General features: G+C 42.9%; 1 protein-coding gene across 1 annotated transcript in view; it reads left to right on the plus strand.

The window, feature by feature from the left end:
* The first annotated feature begins 681 nt into the window (after window positions 1-681).
* LOC116661566 (kinesin-1 heavy chain-like) overlaps window positions 682-19,018 on the plus strand; it is a 45,952-nt gene continuing 27,615 nt past the window's right edge. Inside the window, 8 exon segments of the mRNA XM_032473940.1 lie at window positions 682-1,230; window positions 7,705-7,792; window positions 14,817-14,890; window positions 15,883-15,987; window positions 16,463-16,511; window positions 17,001-17,038; window positions 17,040-17,057; window positions 17,140-17,227. Coding sequence (XP_032329831.1) covers window positions 1,105-1,230; window positions 7,705-7,792; window positions 14,817-14,890; window positions 15,883-15,987; window positions 16,463-16,511; window positions 17,001-17,038; window positions 17,040-17,057; window positions 17,140-17,227 — 586 coding nt within the window. The 5' untranslated portion in view covers window positions 682-1,104.

Genomic DNA, 19,018 nt, shown 5'->3' on the forward strand with positions numbered 1-19,018 from the left:
GACTGTGTCAGCAGTAAACAACTCGGGGGAAGTGAGGCAATTATTAACTCCAGAAAAAACAAAAAGTTGTACAAATGTAATCATAGTACACTATGTGGCTAAGCTGTGAATAGCAATCACTTAGAATGCAAATACTGTATACTAATTTTATTCAAGTTCTTTTTTTTTTAATTGAAGTATAGTCAGTTTACAATGTGTGTCAGTTTCTGGAGTACAGCATAATAGTTCATTCATATGTATACATACATACATTCATTTTCATATTCTTTTTCATTCTAGGTTATTGTAAGATACTGAATATGGTTTCCTGTGCTATACAGTAAGAACTTGTTTATTTTATTGTATCCTAATTTTTAAATGATGATAGAAATACATTGGGAAGATAAAGGGAAGAAAAGGTACGTGTTGATTCAGATGAAGGGCAGTGTAAGGGAGTTAAAACTTCACTTAGAAATTAATAATAAGAGCGGCGGCGGGATGGGCGGCGGGGCCGCGGGTTAGTCGCCGGGGCGCCGGCTCCACGCGTGCGCATTGTGCCTCCCGCGCGTGCGCATTGTGCCTCCCGCGCGAGCGCATTGTGCCTCCCGCGCGTGCGCATTGTGCCTCCCGCGCGTGCGCATTGTGCCTCCCGCGCGTGCGCATTGTGCCTCCCGCGCGTGCGCATTGTGCCTCCCGCGCCGCCTATCCCGGCGCACACCACGCGTCCGCGGCCTCGGGAGCAATCGGGAGGCAGCCGGCGAGCCGACGGTGGGCCGGGCCTGCTCTCTGGGAGGAGGAAGGAGGGGCCGCCGTGCCGGTCCCCAGAGCCCCGCAGCCCCGCAGCCTGCCCCGCCGGCAGGAGAAGCTGAGGGCCGCCGGCGAGGAGAAGCTGACAGCCGCCGCCGCTCCGCCCGGCGCCGCCGCCATGGCTGCCATGATGGGTCGGAAGTGAGCCTGCGGACGACGGTGCCGGCGCGGGCGCTGCCCGCGGGGTCCCCGACGCCCCGCACACCCCCGCCGGGGAGCCTCGGCCCCCGCGAGCCCTGTGAACCCGGGGCGGCCCGCGTCCTCCAAGCCTGAGCAACGGGGAGTGGCTCCCGGCCTCCGGCCCCGGCGCCGAATTACATGGTGGACCCGGCGGAGTGCAACATCAAAGTGATGTGTCGCTTCAGACCTCTCAAAGAGTCCGAGGTGACCCGCAGCGACAAGTACCTCGCGAAGTTTCAGGGAGAGGACACGGTGATGATCGCGGTGAGTGCCCGCGCCCCCGGCCGGCTGCGCCCGGAGTTCGGGGAAGTGGGGAGGGGGGCCGGGAAGGAGCAGGGGTCCCCGGCCTCCCAGGGGGTCCGGCGCCCCCCACCCCAGCCTGCAGGCGGGGGACGCAGGCGCGGGCTCGGTCCGGGGCACTCCCGCACCCGAGGCGCCGGGGGCGCCGTCCGGGAGCGCAGCCACTGGTGAGGATGCTGCCGGAGTTTAGGGCTCCCCCCGGGTTTGCCGACCGTGAGATAGGCAAGATCAGACCCCGGCCCGGGACGTGGAGCTCTGAGGCCAGCCCTTCTGTGCCTTAAACAGTCACGATGCTTGGTCTTAGGGAAAGTGAGCCGTGTTGAACCCTATGGTTCCCCCCGTGGGAGGAGGAAAACTACCAAACGGCCGCAGTCGTCCCTGTACCTTCTGCCAGCCTGCCCTTTGACTTTACAATTGCAAATGGCGAATCGAGGGCTGTGAAAAAGAAATGGTGAGGTTTCTTTTGAAATAGGGGCGGTCAATTTTGTTTAATCTTCCAGCGGACCTAGGCTGTTCACATCGGGCTGACTAAGTAAGTGCCCAGGGAGACTCACTGTCTCATTCTCACTGGGTTTTAAGGGGTAACCGTCTCGGAACGACTGTTAACTTTTTGTGCGTACATCAAAGTATTATAAAGCCAAGCTTTAAAAAAAAAAAAAAAAGATAAGATTTGACCAGTGGGCTAGGTATCTTGTATTAGGTTCTTACATCTACAGTTAAGATCTACCTTGAAGAAAGTTGACTTTGATAGTCCCGAGGATGGTGAGAGATTGTCCTTGTAGTATAAAACATAACGTGACTGGAGTTGGCTGATCATTGTCAGGGAGACCAGAAAGTAAAATTGATACATATATATATATTTTTTTTTTTTTTTTGAGGTCTGATCTTCAGTATTGAAAGGTCTCTAAAAAGGATATGATCAGTTCAACGAGATTAAAATGAATAGTAAAATACTGCCTGCAGAACAGTGGACTGTGACTAGAAATTAAATTCTTTTTCTCGGTAATGCCATTTGGCAGAACGTGTAAGACAGCACTGAAGTTCTTTAGAGTTTATGTGAAAGTTTCCAAAGTTCAGCTCTAGAAAATGAATGTCACAGCTCCACGTTTGCTCAGTTGGATTTTGGCAAACAAATCATTAGTTACCAAATGCCAGCTACCACTGTGTGAGGGCTGTCAGGCTGGTTCTTTGTTAACAAGCCCACCAAAAAACTCTTGCTATAAATGACATTATGATGAGGCCAAAAAGTTAAACACAAAAATCGTCATCCTTTTCCTCTAGGATGGTGCATTTTACATGGAATCAGAGGAAGCATGCGAGGCCTGGGTTGTAAGTTGGCAAACAGGAGGCTACTAGTTTCTTACAGAGTTTTTGTGATCACTCAGCCTCAACGGTGGTGGACACATCAAAGCTGGTTTTCTTATTCAGACTTGATTAAGAGTGTCTTCTTTCTCCAGAATTTGTGCATTTACACAAATCTATAAGCATTATCAAGATTTATTTGTTGGAATGGTACAATTTAGGATTCACAATATGTTTTACAAGATTAGGTTAGAAAGTAACCTTCTGATGCAGGCCAAATGTGACATGAAATATGAGGAAAGAGTTGATAGGAAAGAAAGAATTACCACAGGAAGCACGGTTATTCTAGGTTGTTTCCTTTGGATGAAGTTATTTTAAGTTTCTTATATAGTTTTCCTTAGTAATATAAGTAAGTTTAAGTGATAATATTAGGAATCATAGAAAAGTGATTGAGTCATGCATCAGTAATGAACAGGTAAGTTGGCCTTTAGATAAACTGGTAAGCATTTTCTCTGTTTTTTTTTTTTTTTTTCTTTTTAAGTGTAAGCAAAAATACATTACAGCTGTGATATAGCTTTAAAAAAATGTAAGGCAGCATGTTTAGTTCATTACTTCCGAAACTGGTCTTTTGCGTTAGAGTATGTCATTACTCTGAGGTCTCACTTTTTTCCCCCCAGTTTTAAAAAAATGCATTATTTTAATTTTTAAAAAGCTGTCTGGGAATTTTTACGGATATCAAGGAGGAGCAGAATGAGAAAATATCTAGGTTAAAGCGTATCTAGGTTTGTTTTGTTCATTTTGCTGGATCCTGATCCTGATTCAAGGTAAATAACTTAAGAAGGAATTGCTGTGATGCAGCATTTAAAACTGAATTGTTTTAAACGATTTTAAAACATTTTTTATATAGCCTTCTGGTTAAATCAAAATTTAAAGAATAAATATTTTAGTTTACAGTGTTACTGAACTCTAAGTATAATTAGTGCTCATGTAGAAAATAATTTTTAAGGATTCTGATTTTCATCTAAGTTCAGTTTCCGGTACTTTGTCCAGACTTTTTTCCTGTTACTCATTTAATGAGTGATTTTAATATATAACCCCATGGCAGGCAAATCTTGTAATCTTATAATGTTTCTCTGTGTATTGCAGCCTTTGTGCAGATGCTCTTTTGTAATTTAGTGCTTGGTGAAATGTAAGTATTACATATTGAATGAAATAAATGCATTATTTTTTGAAGATCTTTAAATGACACAAATAGAATATTTGCTTGGATAAGCAAACCTGTTATCCACAAAAGAAGGGAAGACCTTTTTAAAGAAGAGAAATGCCTTATATGTAGTTCAAATGAGCTTGCTGAAAACACCAGGGAAAAAAAACTGAAAACATTACCCCTGTATCTGTTTATGCATCAGAAAAGTGGAACAGGCACATTTGCATCGTTAAGTATCTTTACTAATCGTCGTTCCTTATATGGTGTACACTGCGGCGGCTGCCAGAACCAAGAACAGGTCGTTGTAGTTGATTGAAATTAGACCCACTTCCCTACCTACAACAGCACAACACAATTGCCCCTTTCAAGTGAGTGGTTTGGTGTTTTATCCTAATTACCTTAAATATAAAAATTGAAAGAGGAGCCACCATCACAGCCCTTTACACCTGTGGAACGTTAGGCCTCAGTCAGTGTCTCCACCCATGTGGTGTATGATCTGAAAATGACTATTCAGAATTCCAGAGAAAAACATATTCCTGCCAGAAGAGTGTCCTTTGTAGCCAGCTTTGGTGTTCAGCCTGATGCATGCAGATTCAAGCAGGAATCATTTCACTTATTCCTGTTTGGTTTTGTCCCCTTGAAGCCTAAGTCAGATGTGAATGCATCTTGTGACTTGGAGTGTCTTTGAAGATGTATAAGAGTAAAGGCTGTATAACGTACATTTCAAAGCCGAGAACCAGGTTTTTAAGACATAGATGTCCAGATTGTGAGTTTTCTTTTGTTTAATTTATTTGAAGGATTATTAGTTAAGGGGTGTGTCTTAATTATAGACGGTTAGAAATAGTTTTGTTTCACAAGTCTTATTTTTCATCCCAGGAAGCCAGGATCAACTAGTAACTTTATAGTTAGATCTCTACTCAAAACGTTTGCCTTACTTAAGAAAATTATTTTAGTCTTAGAATTCAAATAAGACTAATTTGTCAGCTTAATGCCAAGCACTTAATTTTTTAACAGTGATACATACCTTAAAAATCACTCTATCCCAGTGTAGTTATTTTTATGTTTGCATGATCATCCTCTTATCTGAATAAGGTTAATGGTGTTTGCATATTTGTTATGAAGTGATGCTTCTGGTAAACAGCTGCAGAACGTGCTTTTGAGGAGGCTTCACTGTGACATTATTTTGAGCATCTCTCTTTCTAAATGGTTTATGAGCACTGTTTTTTTTATTGATGTAAAAATGAAGGCAGGACTTCAGTAGTGTTTGTTCTTTTTATTCTTTAAACGTTTACTTTCGTGAAATATTATCTGACTTATTTTGGAGGGATGCAGTGGTCATGCTATTACCTATTTTTTATTGATTAACTTGTTTCTTGCAAGCAAAGTTAGAGTTAATGGTGAGGCCTTTAGCGCTAGGGGCTGTCTCCATTCAGTTCAGTTGACATCACTCGATCACATACACTAGATCCCAGTATGTATCTGCTTAGCTTAGTGGTATAGACCCCACCCAGCCTTCTCCTCTGTTATTATTTGAACCCTACACTCTGTACTAATGAAGTATCATTTCTGAAACTACATTATTCATTCCCAGTATCTGATACCTTGTAGATGCTAAGTAAATGTTTGCCGGGTAGATGAAAAGGGAAAATTACTTCTTGCGTAGAAAGCGTATTAGCACGGTTTATCTCCTTCATTTGGATTACGCTCGGGTTTGTGTCCAGAATTGCTTAGCATGAACACATTTTGTACAATCCGTAAAACAAGAGATTGTCTTTTATCAGCCACACCTGTAGACTTGAATGTTAATGTCTCAGAATCTTAGCAGAGGGACCCTTTTCTGTATGTTGTAGCCAGAGAATAATCAGCCTACTTTTAATTGATGCCAAAGTGAGGTCATCTGAGTATGTCCTTCAGGAACGCTTTCAGCTGCAGAGGGAAAACAAACAACTAATGGTGGTCTAAACAAATAAGAGGTTCTTTTCTTGCCCAGAAAGCCTGGGGATGAGCCTTTAGTTCCACTTGCTGACGCTGTCACCCTCCATCATCCTTAGCTACTGACTTTTCATGATATATTTGTCACATTTGCAAGATGGATGCTTCCGTTCCAGACATTCATTCCAGAAAGGAGAAAGGGCAGCTTCAGCTGAGATGGTCCTTTAATCAGAAGAACAAACCCTTCTCTGAACCTCCCTGCAGACCATCCCTTATATCACAGTGTCTAGACCTGGGCCACGGGGCCGCTGGTTGCAAGGAGACTCCACTGGTGGGCGGTTAGCTTCCAGCCCGTCCAGTGGGAGGTGGCAGGGGCATCGGGAACACAGCCCTTTGAGGGGGGTTTGCTTCGTTGTTGCTGTTGCTCCAAGCTTTGGGAGGGGAATTGTGGGGTATAGTTTCTGAAAAGTACAGTCTTTTTTCACTAAGACCTAGGAGTATTCTGGAATATTGAGTTGTTTTGGGGCCATGATTGTATTTTATTTTAAGGTCCAGCTTTCTCCCTTTCCTTTGGAAGAGACTAGAGTGCAGGCATACGTTTGCTTTCACTATCGAGACGCCCCCTCCCCTGCTTCCCTCTCTCATCTTGAGATGTCTACATTCTCTCTTAGATTGCTAGCTTGTCCCTGCCAGCACTTAAACCTGCTTGGGTCTTGCCCATCGTAAAAAATACCTTTCTTCCACCCAGATTTCTGCTCTACTTAGTTACCTCCTAGTCTTTTTTCAACTCTTTCCAATCGGACCTTTGTCATTGGGTACTTTTCAGTTTCTTCTTGACGTCTCAGCTGTATGTGACATAATCACTTCCTCCTTGAAAATTCTTCTTTGACTTGTGTGGACATTGTACTCTGATTTCTTTCATTTCATGCCTCTGGCTCCTTCTCAGGCTACATCAGCAGTTCTCTAAATGTGTCCCTGAAATGGGAGTCCGCAAGATCCTTTTAGGGGCCCGCAAGATCAAAACTTTTTAAAATAATACTGATATTATTTCACTGTGTTGGCATTTGGTTTTTGCTCCTTCATTTCAAACTTAACTCCCTTTGATTTCTTGAGTGCTGCAAGCTCCTTTCAGCCTTAGGACCTTTAAGCATCCTGTTCCCAATTCCTGGATGACTTCTCCCCACTCACCCTCCCTCTTGACTAACAAGGAAGAGAATGACAGTGAGCTGGGCGCTTCTTGTTCTTCAGTTCTTTGCCGGCCCTTCTCCAGAGTGTTTCTCTGGCACCCTTCCGCTCCCCCACCCCGGCTCTCCTGCTGTGGGCTCTCAGCACTCCCCCAGCGCAGTGCCTGAGTCGGCGTTCTCGTCACTTGGTTGCTTGTCTGACGTCCGCCCGCTGTTACTTACGCTCCACTGACAGGTGGAGTGTGTGGGCCTTGGCCCTCATTCTGGCATGGTGTCCAGCATCATGGGCACTCCATAAATACCTGGTAAATGGGTGAAATGATTGAAAAGCTGTTGCATAGACTGAAAAGCTGAAGGGAATAGTGGAAGGAGCCTTGAACCAAAAGACAGGAGATTTGGCTTTGAATTTTAAATTTGTCATTAACAACTTTTGGACCTTTGGGGATTCGAGTTCCTCATCTGCAAGATGAAATTGGTTTTGAAAATAGATTCTCAATGCTTGCCAGAAAAGACACCCAATAAATAAAAATTCACTCAGCAGTGTGAGTGCCTACCACAGCAGTGCTAATTACTGTGCTTTGCCCTGGAAAGACACCAAGGACGAACACACACATTCTTGGTTTTGTGGAGTTTATTCTCGTGGATTTGTGTTTGGGCCCTAAGGTCCTTTCCGCAGAGATTCTGTATGTGAAGTGATGCGTATAGTAAGTATCCTATTTTTAAGGTTCAGTGTATGATGACTTCTTTGAAGGAGCTTAGAAGTGTCTATTCACGTTGCACTGTGTAGTTGAAACCCTTGTCTCTGTTTTTCAGTCCAAGCCTTATGCATTTGACCGGGTGTTCCAGTCAAACACATCTCAAGAGCAAGTGTATAATGACTGTGCGAAGAAGATTGTTAAAGGTAAGCATGTTGAACCTGCCGGGTTGTCCCAGCGATAAGTAGTTTGTGGTCTTTCCAACGTCCTTTTTCATTTTACTCTCCCTTTCTTTTTAGTTAATTGTGAAAGTTGTTTAAATAATGAGAAGGTCGAATACAATTAGTAAGCTTGCTGCTCTCATTGCATGAACTAATTTATGTGCGACACCTAGCGAAGGGTGTTAAGAAAATTGTAGTGTCACACACGTGTACTTGGAAGGTGCCAGATACTAGACGTGCCCAGCAGAGGTTCTCAGGTGGCAGTGCTAGAAATACAGCAGCAGGAGGGTGGAAACAAGATGGCCGGACGAGTTTCTGCGAAGTGGTAGGAGACGGCGGCCTGCCCTCCTCCCGTTCCGCTGTGATTCCTTCCCCAGGGACTGGGCTTGTCAGTCAAATGAGAAACCTCTGAGGAATTTAACAAGGGTGAGAAAAGTGTGTGCGTTCCAGTTATAAGTACTGGTAACTTATACTAATGTATTTTTCAGGTTTATATTTTCTGAAAGCCCAGAACCCTAGAGCTGAGACGGTGTTAGTGGTTATCTGGACTTACTTCCAGTTACTCCAGAAATATCTTAAGTCAGAGGGATCTTACGATAAAATAGACATTACTTTGTGAGATGATTTATACCGCTTCTTTTGACAGTTCTGACTGCTAAAAAGTACTTCTTAGATTGAGGCAAAAATCTGTCTTGTAGTGTCCACCAGGATAGAGGGGTTGGGCTTCAGTGTGCAAGTGGAGAGGTCAGGGCTGAGTAGGAGCACGGGCACTGCATCCAGTAAGAGGAGAAAAAGTAGAGTTTATGGATACAAATAGGTCCATGCATATGACGGAAGGAAAATGTACATGTTCTTTGGCAAGGTTGGCATGTTACAGTCTCAGTGGGGTCAGAGTCTTGTTGGAGTTGGGGTACGAGAAGGAATAAACGGACGTGGGTACTTGATGTTAGGCAGGCCGTGCAGTTAGTGATGGGAAGGTCTAGAGAGTGACCGTGGAGCTGGCATCTGAAGGAGTAAAGGACAAGATTGTGGAGAGAATCAGGTCGAGGGTCTGAGGGGCCAGGGTGTCATGTAGCAGTGGGATCATCTACTGCCTGGACGTTGAAACGGCCAGCATGACAACTGGAATGGAACTGGCGAGAGCGGACCGGAGGGAGAATTACACGTGATTCTGTACATGATCTCGAGAAAGGGAGGTGGGCAGTGTCGTCCTGTGTTGTGAGCCTGACGGAGCCGTCCAGTGGCTCTGTGCATCCTGGAGCGTGATGGTACGACGTTCTTTGATTCATTGTGCTTTTGTCATCAGTACAGCCTGAGATTACTTCAGCTTTTTTAGTAATACAGAGTTACTGATACATGAATTTGAGGGCAGTTTAAATGTACAAATCCTTTTCACATCTGCTGCAGCCGGGGTTACACCCCAGTCCACACTTGACTACTGAGTGCAAGCCTTTAAAGTGTAGGTTCCATCATGTTCCTTTTAGCTCATGCTCATATTTTGAGTTTTGCTTTTATGGTTGTCTTACGAGGAATCTAAGTGGCTATCAGCATGTTTTGATAAGTCTATTATGGCGTCAAGGATATTTAAGTGTTCTTTTAAGGTTTTTATTTAAGGACACTGAATAAGGTTGTTGGTGATTATTAGATCACATTGAGTATTCAGCTGACATCAGAGTCTCTTACTGTCCAGTCGTCTATACTTCTTAGCTTGTCAACATATCCATAAGAAAACGATGAAAAACTTGAATCCTTTTGTGAAATCATGGTGCATGACTCTCGTATTCCCCAGAGTACCAGTTGAGTGATCCAAGCAGACAATGGGGTTAGCTTTTCCTTAGTGAAATTTTGGTATATTTGTCTGAGGTTCCCAGAATCTATCATTTTTCACTTTTTGAAAACGAGTATAACATTTACAAGTTAGTCATCTTTTGTTACCTCCATTCTCTGTGGCTTCTGTGAAATTTTTATCCATGGGATGTACTCCTCTGACAACTAGGAACTTGGGCTCATTTAGAAACGTTCTTTGGCCGTCCGGCCCACCTCAACCCCGAAGTCGGCCCAGCGGTGTTTTTCCCGTTGTTCCATTTTGAGGAGAATGGTGTAGATGGTAATACATCATTAGTTAACATTTTTTGGTCTCTTCTAGGCAGTGCAGGTCTTACTCATGATTCTTTTTCTGAATATTTTTAAAGCTCTCTTTAGGGCCTTAGTTTTTTCTTTGTTTTTGTTTTGTTTTGTTTTGTTTTTGTAAGACTCGCTGCTCCCGGGCTTTTTCTTTTCTCATGTTGTTCCAGTGGTTTTTTTTACCTTATTTGTACGTCTTCAGATGGTTTCTCAGCAACCACCTCACACCTTCCTTCCTCAGAACTCTGAAATCTGTTGTCCTGAAGTCCAGGGTGCTTATTTCTGCTGCCTTTTGTTCTGTTTCAGGTGACATCATTTCTAAGATGACATCATTCTTGTTGTGAAATTTCCCTCTCAGCATTTTGGTCCCTTTTACTTCACCAGCAGATTCCTGTTTCACTGTTTGGAGCTGGTTCTGAGTCGCGGCTCCCTTCTGTGCAGCACGGTTAAGCCCAGGCTCTGGGATCAGACGGACCTAGATTGAGGTCTCGGGTCTTCCACTTTCTGGCTTTGTGACTTTTACAGTCACCTAACCTTTCTAGTCTCTGTTTCCTCTTCTGCAGAATAAGGGTACTGTGAGGATTTTAAAAGATGATTCGTGAAAAGGTGCTTTACCCAGGACCTGGTATGACCTAAGTATGTAACAGGTGTCAACTGCTGCTTGTGGCCTCTGTTTTCTAAGAAAGGAAATGATTTTCTTAGTTTGATCAACCATAATTGTACTTGGGATAGCTCTCAGCCTAATTTTCACTCTGCAAAATTAGACTTCAGGTGCTGTTACAGTAGAAGGTGTCCGTCTGTCTGTCTGCAGGTTCTGTGCCAGCTTTGCCATTCGTAGAAAAGTATCTGGCTGACTTTCTCCTCTTACCTTCACCCAAATGCTCTGCCACTTTGGAGGGGCCTGGGTGTAGTACCCAGCGGGACTTGCCCCGGGCAGGATGTGAGTGTGGCGGGGTTACCCATAAAGACATAGATTTAAGGAGAGTGATGGGGTGGGGGCTAGGTGAGGTGTGAGGACAGAAAAGCAATTGAAACTACGTGGCAAGTTGGACTTGGGCCCCTCGTTGGCATACAGAGCAAATAGGATGTGGTTAGAAACTGGTGGGCAAGGGTCGGCAAGATGGAGGGTGAGCTGGTATTTCTTCTGAGATGTGAGTTTGATGAGCGAGCTGCCAGGGATGAGCTGAGAGCAGCTCGTGTGCCCGGGGCCTGCCAGGCGCTGTGGCCGCTTTGTTTCAGATTCCCATACAAGTACAGAACTTATATACAGGGCTAAGACTTCCTTTTCATAGACTGATTAGATAGGTTTTTTTTCTTTTGAACATGTTTTATCCACCTGTATTCTGTTTTGAAGTCTGAACCTGAGCGGTGTCTGTAAGTTGGTTTCCCTGGTATAAAGTAGGTGTCATTTATTCAGTGTTTGCTGGATGCCAGGTGTCATACCAGGCCTCCATAGGGTCCCCAATTGCACCATAGCTTCCTGCCTGGGACTGTCTGCCACTGTATCCACCTTAATTTTTCCAGAGGTAGCCTGCCATACTGTGTCGTGGTTAAGAGCTTGTCTTCGGAGCCAAGACTGTCCTGGTTTGCATCCCAGCTCTGTCTTCCTAGCTGTGGAGCTATAGGCAATTTATTTAACCTCTTCGTGCCTCAGTGTCCTCACCTGTAGAATGGGACTAAAATAGTACCTTGCATAGGGTCTTGTGAGGATTAGATACATTGATATATGAAAAATTATCAGAGCCTGGCACATTGCACGTTCTCAAATGTTAACAGTAATAATTTTATATGATGACTTCTCATTCTCACAGCCTTCCCCTAAGCAGGCATTTTCCTGATGAGGAAGCTGAAGTTCAGAGATGAAGGGACTTGTAGAAGGTGATAAGCCACTGTCTCACTTGCTCAGTATGTTTCCTTGTTTACAAAGCATGAAAGAAGTAAGATGGCCGTAGTCCCACCTCTGTTTCTCACAAGAACAGCAAAAGTATGTTGTAAAAGGAGGGGGACACTTTAGAAAGATACTGTGCATTACAGTAATAGTCATTCACCAAGCATTTGAGGCCCTGCTGAGTGCCTGGCACCACGCTGGGATTTTACAGGCTGGTGAGGAAGGCAGACAAGTAAATTGGTGTCTGCAGTACACGGTGGTAAGTATCATGGCTGAATGCAGGGGCTGTAAGACTCTCACCCGGATTCATTTCGGGGTAGGTTGTGGAACTGGGCTGGAGGAAGAAGTGAAGCCTAAGTTAAAGGATGCACGAGAGTAGGAAGGGGAGTGAGGGGCACCCAGACAGGTACGCATGGGCTGAGGTGTCCACGTGGGAAAGTATTGCGTGTGTGGGGAGAACATACATTATAGGTGAGTGAACTTGAACCATATGAGATTGTCAGATTCAACCATTTTTACCAGCAAAGACAGCAGTGTGAGGGGAAGGATGGTGGGAGATGGAGCTGGAAAGAAGGCAAACAAGAGCCAGGTCCAGAAGTGCCCGGTTTCGTCTCATTACAGATGCATGCTCTCTGGGATTTTAAAAGAGATGAGTATTGGTGTGTGGGGGTGTGTGTGTGGGTGGGTGGGTGTGTGTTTAAGATCTGTACTTTTAAGATATGTGCATTTCATTCTACATAAGTTTTACCTCTGAAGACTAAAACTGCAGAATATTGAATTGTGGCTCATGGTGTAGGCATGGTGAAGTGTTTAGGTGGAAGCGTGTTGAAGTCTGCAGTTTACCTTGAAATGCATTAAATAAGAGGGATGGATAGACACATGATTAAGGCAAATAGTAAAATGATGGAATTTGTTTAATTGAAATATAGGCAGTTTACAATGTTGTGTCAGTTTCTGGTGCGCAGCGCAGTGCTTCAGTCGTGCGTGAATACACGTGTGTTCACTCTCATGCTCTTTCACCGTGTTCACTCTCATGCTCTTTCACCGTGAGCTGCTACAAGTTACCGAATACAGTTCCCTGCGCTGTACGGTATAAACTTGTTTATCTGTTTTGTGTGTACCAGCCAGTATCTGCAAATCTCAAGCTCCCAATGATGAAATGTTAATGATAGAACCTTGGTAGTGGTTATGGGGTGTTCACTGTAAGATTCATTCAGTTTTTCTGTAGGCTTAGACTTTCTTATAATAAAGTCACCATGGGAAGCAGGAGTCAGGAATGGTTTTGAAGGTACATAAGGGATTATTTTCCTAATTGACGAAAGTGGTCTTCCTTTCATGACAACATGGCACCTCTAGAAATCACCTAATCATTGTTACCTCCCCTGCACCCAGAACCGAGAGCCTGGGTCCTAGTGCTGAGTAAATACTCCATAACCTCTGATCGTATACAGTTTTTAAAGTTCTGCTTGAAGTCCCAGATACAAATGTGCTGCATACATTTATTATCCTATGAGCCGTCACGTGATAGGGCTTCACCTAACACACACACACTGTGATGTCATGTATCATGTAGATTGTGCGTCAGTACGATCTTGGGAAAGTCGCTTAGTCATTCACCTACCGGTATTTATTAAGTACTTATTGTGGTAGTTGCTAGGTAACCGGATCATATCATGAATGAACGTTTTATGTATAGATCTAACAAAAATTTGGAATTCATCCTTCAGTTTTGTGTGGTTGATTAAAAGATCTTAAGCAGGGTATATTACACAGACATACCGAGAACAATTATGTATAAAGGAAGTGAACTGGAGAGGGTGGTGCTTTTTTTCTCCATATAATTTCTTCTTCAGAATTACTGACATATTATTGCAATTCTGTTTTAAATGTGATTCTTGAAATTATTTTGCTTCCTGTCATAAAACTGAAAAGATTTACAGTGAAAGTTTCAAATTTTTAGATCTCTTAAAATCTTCCCAGGGAAGTAAATACTAATGCCTTCTCTTTCCTATTAGTATATGTTTCTGTAGCAGATCTGTTATCTAGTTAGTTGTGCCCAATGTTGGGATCTTTTTTCTTTCTTTCTTAAAATAATCAATTAAAAGAAAAAAGAATTGTCTTGCTTGTTACAAGTTTACTTTCCACTGTTACCATCTATTTCCAGCAGTCTTCTCTTTTTACTTTGGCTTCCTCTAGACTAGAATGTAATTTTATAGTACCTTTTCACCAAAAAAAACAACAACAAACAAAAAAAAACCAGAACAAACTGAATCCATGAAAACTGGAAATCAAAAGGTTACCTTGTTCACTCTTATTTAGCCCCCTTGAGCCTAAAGGAAGTTACTTTAGGTCTTGGGGTATGCAAAGGACTAGAAAAACTGGTTTGTTTTGTTTTTTGATTACAGGAGCGTTCTGATAATTGATTCTGAGGTAGGACTGGACTTGGTGTGTAAGGAGGGATGGTGTCTGTATGGGTTTGTGAGGCTTAACCAGCAGTTGACTACTAGTCAGCCTTACTTCTAAAAGCCGATTGATACCTATAGGTAGACTGGCAGAGCATTTGTCTCTTTTGGGTCCCCTGAAGCTTTGGAGTACAGGTGTAATGACAGTGGAGATGTACGCTGACTTGAGAAATGATTACAAGCAGTGGAATTTAAAATGCGTTTCTTACAACAGAAAGTAATCTGGGCTGGAGGGGAAGGAATTGCTTAGAGGGAGCATCACAGGAAATTACTGTTAATATATTCTTAATTCCCTTAATGCCTTTATAAATTTTTCATGTGCTCAACTTTGACTTAGATGGAATCTTTCATATTAGTGTAAAGGGAATCTGAATCTTCCTCACCATTCTTTCCACAAACATGTTAATGTGGGGATTTGATGGTGCACGGGTGAGGCACAAGGTTGATGTACGTGTGAATTATTGTAGTGTTTTTGAACATTCTGCTTAAGGAAAAAGAATCCCCTGATGTATAAAATCTCTTTATTTCCTCATAGATGTACTTGAGGGATACAACGGAACCATATTTGCGTATGGACAGACCTCCTCTGGGAAGACGCATACGATGGAGGTAACATTTGATGATCTGTGCTTGGATGTGGCTTGCAGCGCACACGGGGCATTCATCCGTTATTCCTGACAGTGTTTGACCCGCTTAACTAGCTTTACTTACTGTTTATTGCTTTGTCTCATACGAATTGTATACAAGTAACATTGTTGGCAAATGATCAGTTCCTGAGTTTAAACAGTGAAGAGTTGTATATTGGAAGTCATGCCTAGCTTTGTTTTATCAGTGTAACCACAAAATTATGAAGATTTTAGGATTAAATTGGAGTTCTCTGGTAAATTTTGAAATTTTTAATGTTTATGTGTTTTCATTTCTCTTCAGAGCACTTAATTTTTCCTCAGCTCCTTGGTTGTGTCTGTGTGTCCATCCCGTACCCCGGCCCCTGGCCAAATACTTGCCACTCTTTGATAGGAAGTTCTCCAGAATAAGCAGAGCTGCTATTAATAATAAATGTGGGCCTGCTCAAGCTTTGCTTCTAGGAAACAGCCTGTAATCTTCTGCCGCTGCTGCAGAGTATCTGCTTTTATCATCTGTGAGCATTCTGTATAAAGTAAACGGCTGCTTGTTTTAGTCTCGTTCATGTTACTCATTTTCGTAAAGTTACAGTCAGAGAGGAAGGACGTTCCTAGCACTTGGATGAATTTGACTTGAAGTAGAAGCTGCCGTGCAGATTCATAGGGCAAGAAACTTAACTAAAACCTTTCCCTAGAGTATGTTCATTTATAAATGTGCATAATCTGAATCTGATGATTAAATAAAAGGCCAAGGTCTGTTGGTAACCCCCGTCGTTGGCGTCTAGACTTTATGTGTAACTTACCAGAATATATCCCGGTTGAACTGGGTTTTTTTGGGTGTTTGTTGAGCCACTTTTTTTTTTCTTAAATCAATAATGGCAACAATTAGAATTCCTGTCCTCTGTTGACTGTAAATTGTGAATTAAAAGTTTTTAATCTGTGCTTTACAGTTTAAGAAGCCTAATTTTGTTTTCTCTTTAGGGTAAACTTCATGATCCAGAAGGCATGGGAATTATTCCAAGAATAGTGCAAGATATTTTTAATTATATTTACTCCATGGATGAAAATTTGGAATTTCTTATTAAGGTAAAATCACTGGGGAAAGACTGTAATTTATTTTATGCCTAGAATAATTCTGTTCCAAAAAATAATAAACCTTTTCTTTTAAAAGGTATTTTTTAATGTTTTAATGGACAGGTATAGTTGAAAGAACATTAGAATTAGTAAACCGAAGTCCTTCATTTGCTGTTAGTAAACAAGTAGGCTAACCTCTTTGGCCTCCTTCTCCGTAAAATAAAACAGTTTGTTTTGCTGCAGAGCTCAAAGGTTTTAGATGATTCGTTTTGGATGAAGATACGTAATGGAAAGTGCATTTTAGTTGCATGAGGATTTTAGCACATTTAGGGCCTCCCAATAGAGTGAAAGCCGTGACTGAGTTGTCCCCATAGTCTAGTCGATGCTTGGCACTAGGACCCCAATAAATATTTAGTGAATAAGTGAATAAATTACTTCATAATGTTAAGTGGTTGATCTTTTTCCATTTATTTCCTCTGCCCTTTAGGTTTCATATTTTGAAATTTATTTGGATAAGATAAGGGACCTACGAGATGGTGAGTTAAATTCTTGCTGTTTGATCATTTTTGAAAGCCACATGTTACTTTCTTTAGTAGTAAATGTGAGACCAGTTCTCAGTAACCTATGTGAAATTGACTTAAATGATAGAAACATTTTAAAGTGCTCCTTATAAGGCTTTAATTGAATGCCTTTTGACACATGGAATAAACTCTTTAAAGCATATATTTATGAGTGGTTTGTAAGAGGTAAGTTGAGCACTGGGCTGGAGTTAGGGAGCCTAGGTCCTGAGCTCTGGTCTTCCATCAGCTGTCAGTTGACACATCATCCTTGAGGAAACTACTGAACCACTGCGACTTAATGTTCTTATTTCCAGAATGGGGGTGGCAGAGGGGGGCCTGGACCTGAAAGTTCTATATTGCTGCATTGGTTTCTGTATACATCTGTTTCTGTAGGGTCTTGCTTTAATAGTGATAATTAACTGTTTTAGAAAAGTGTTGTTAATAGTATTTATTTTTCTTTTTCAGTTTTGAAGACCAATCTTTCAGTTCATGAAGATAAAAACCCGAGTTCCCTACGTAAAGGTACTTGTGATACAGAATGTGCAGGAAAGCCCTGCAGTAGAATTTTGAAAGTATTGACGTACTCTAAAACTTCACTTCACAGGGGTGCGCAGAGCGTTTTGTCTGTAGTCCAGATGAAGTTATGGATACCATAGATGAAGGAAAATCCAACAGACATGTAGCAGTTACAAGTAAGCAGCATGTTTATTAACACTAGTTAAGGTACAGACTGCCTTAAAATATCTTTATGAAGTTGATTAAGATTGTAAGATTTTTCTTAGGTAAAATAATGCTTTAGTGATTACTAGTAAGGGAAAGCTGTGTTTATATTTGTTTCTGTGGTTTCAGTGCCGATATGAATGAACATAGCTCTAGCAGTCACAGTATATTATTAATGTAAAACAAGAGAACACGCAAACGGAACAAAAGCTGAGTGGAAAACTTTATCTGCTAGATTTAGCAGGTAGTGAGTGGAAAACTTTATCTGGTTGATTTAGCAGGTAGTGAAAAGGTAAAAATCTTTACATTCTGATGGATATCTAAGCATGTTTACTTAACTTTAGCTCTAATATGCATTATTCATTGTTACATCTTGAAAACGTTTATCGAATTGGATTTGGTAATAATTTTGAGAGTTCACAAGCATTTGTGCCATTGCTTTATCGTTACATAAACTGAATGATTCCCTCCGAATTACTGTCATTTGGGCCGTAGCCCAGTTCAGCCAACATGTGTTGTCCTTGACTTAAAGTGTATGCTTCTATTGAGATTGTGTTCAGCATACGTCATTAAGAATCTTACTAGGTACCCTCTCCCTCATTTTCCGGTGTCTGTCTGACCCATCCTGGCATCGGGCCCTGTGAGGACGGGGAGCTGCCCGCCAGCCCTCCCTGCTTTGGCTGTGCTGCTTTCTTCCTTCTGTATGACTGTTTACTATAGCCCTTTGCAGCCTGATTCTAGTTTATGTCAAAATCGGAGTAAGTTCAGGTGTTTTCATGTTGGCCTCTGTCACCATTTTTGCTGTTCTGCTGATTTGTGTCTTCTGATGAGAACGACATACCTGTTCCCTTTTACGCAGAAGTCTTACACACATCCTTCAAAGCCTCTCTCTAATTTTGTGGATACTGAGAAGCTATTTCAAGTTTCTCTTTTCTGGTGCAGCAGAGGGGTTAACAAAAGTAAACTACAAATGTATGTGTAAACTGGTTAATTTCAAGAGCACACCTACAGATGAATTTGGTAACTCCTTGGCCTGGGTCACTGGTCCTAAAGAAACAGCATGGGCCTGGGTCACAGGAGCAGAATGCACACCCTGGGCCTGCGTCACTGATGTTGACAGCACACACTCGGCATGAGTCACTGGTCCTGAAGATACACAGCCTGGGTCACTGGCCCTGAAGACACATTCTTGACCAGGGTCACCGGCCCTAAACTCACACCATTGGCCTCCATCACTGGCCTTGAAGACACACCGTGGCCCTTGGTAATTGGTGCTGAAGACAAAACCTGGACCTGTGTCACTGGTGCTGAAGGCACACCTGGGCCTGGGTTCCTGGTCCTGGAGGCAACCCTGGACCCGGGTCACTGGCGCTGATGGCACCCTTGAGCCTGTATCACTGGCCCATAAGACACACACTTGCCATTGGTCACTGGCTCTGAAGACACACAGTTGGCCTGGGTCCCTGGCCCTGAAGTCACACACGTGTCCTCGGTCACTTGCGCAGAAGGCATAACCTGGGCCTGGATCACTGCCCTGAGGGTACACGCGTGCCCTGGGGCGGAAGCCTTAAAGTCACACATATGGACTTGGTCACTGCCCTTCAAGATACACCCTGGTCTTGGGTCACTGGCATAGAAGGCACAGCCTGGGCCTAGGTCACTGACACAGAAGCCACACCTGGGGCCTGTGTCTCTGGTGTTGATGGCATCCCTGGGCCTGGGTCAGTGGTGCAGAAGGTATACACTGGGACTGGGTCAGTAGC

Source organism: Camelus ferus, chromosome 35, assembly GCF_009834535.1.
Source record: "Camelus ferus isolate YT-003-E chromosome 35, BCGSAC_Cfer_1.0, whole genome shotgun sequence".
Taxonomy (NCBI): domain Eukaryota; kingdom Metazoa; phylum Chordata; class Mammalia; order Artiodactyla; family Camelidae; genus Camelus; species Camelus ferus.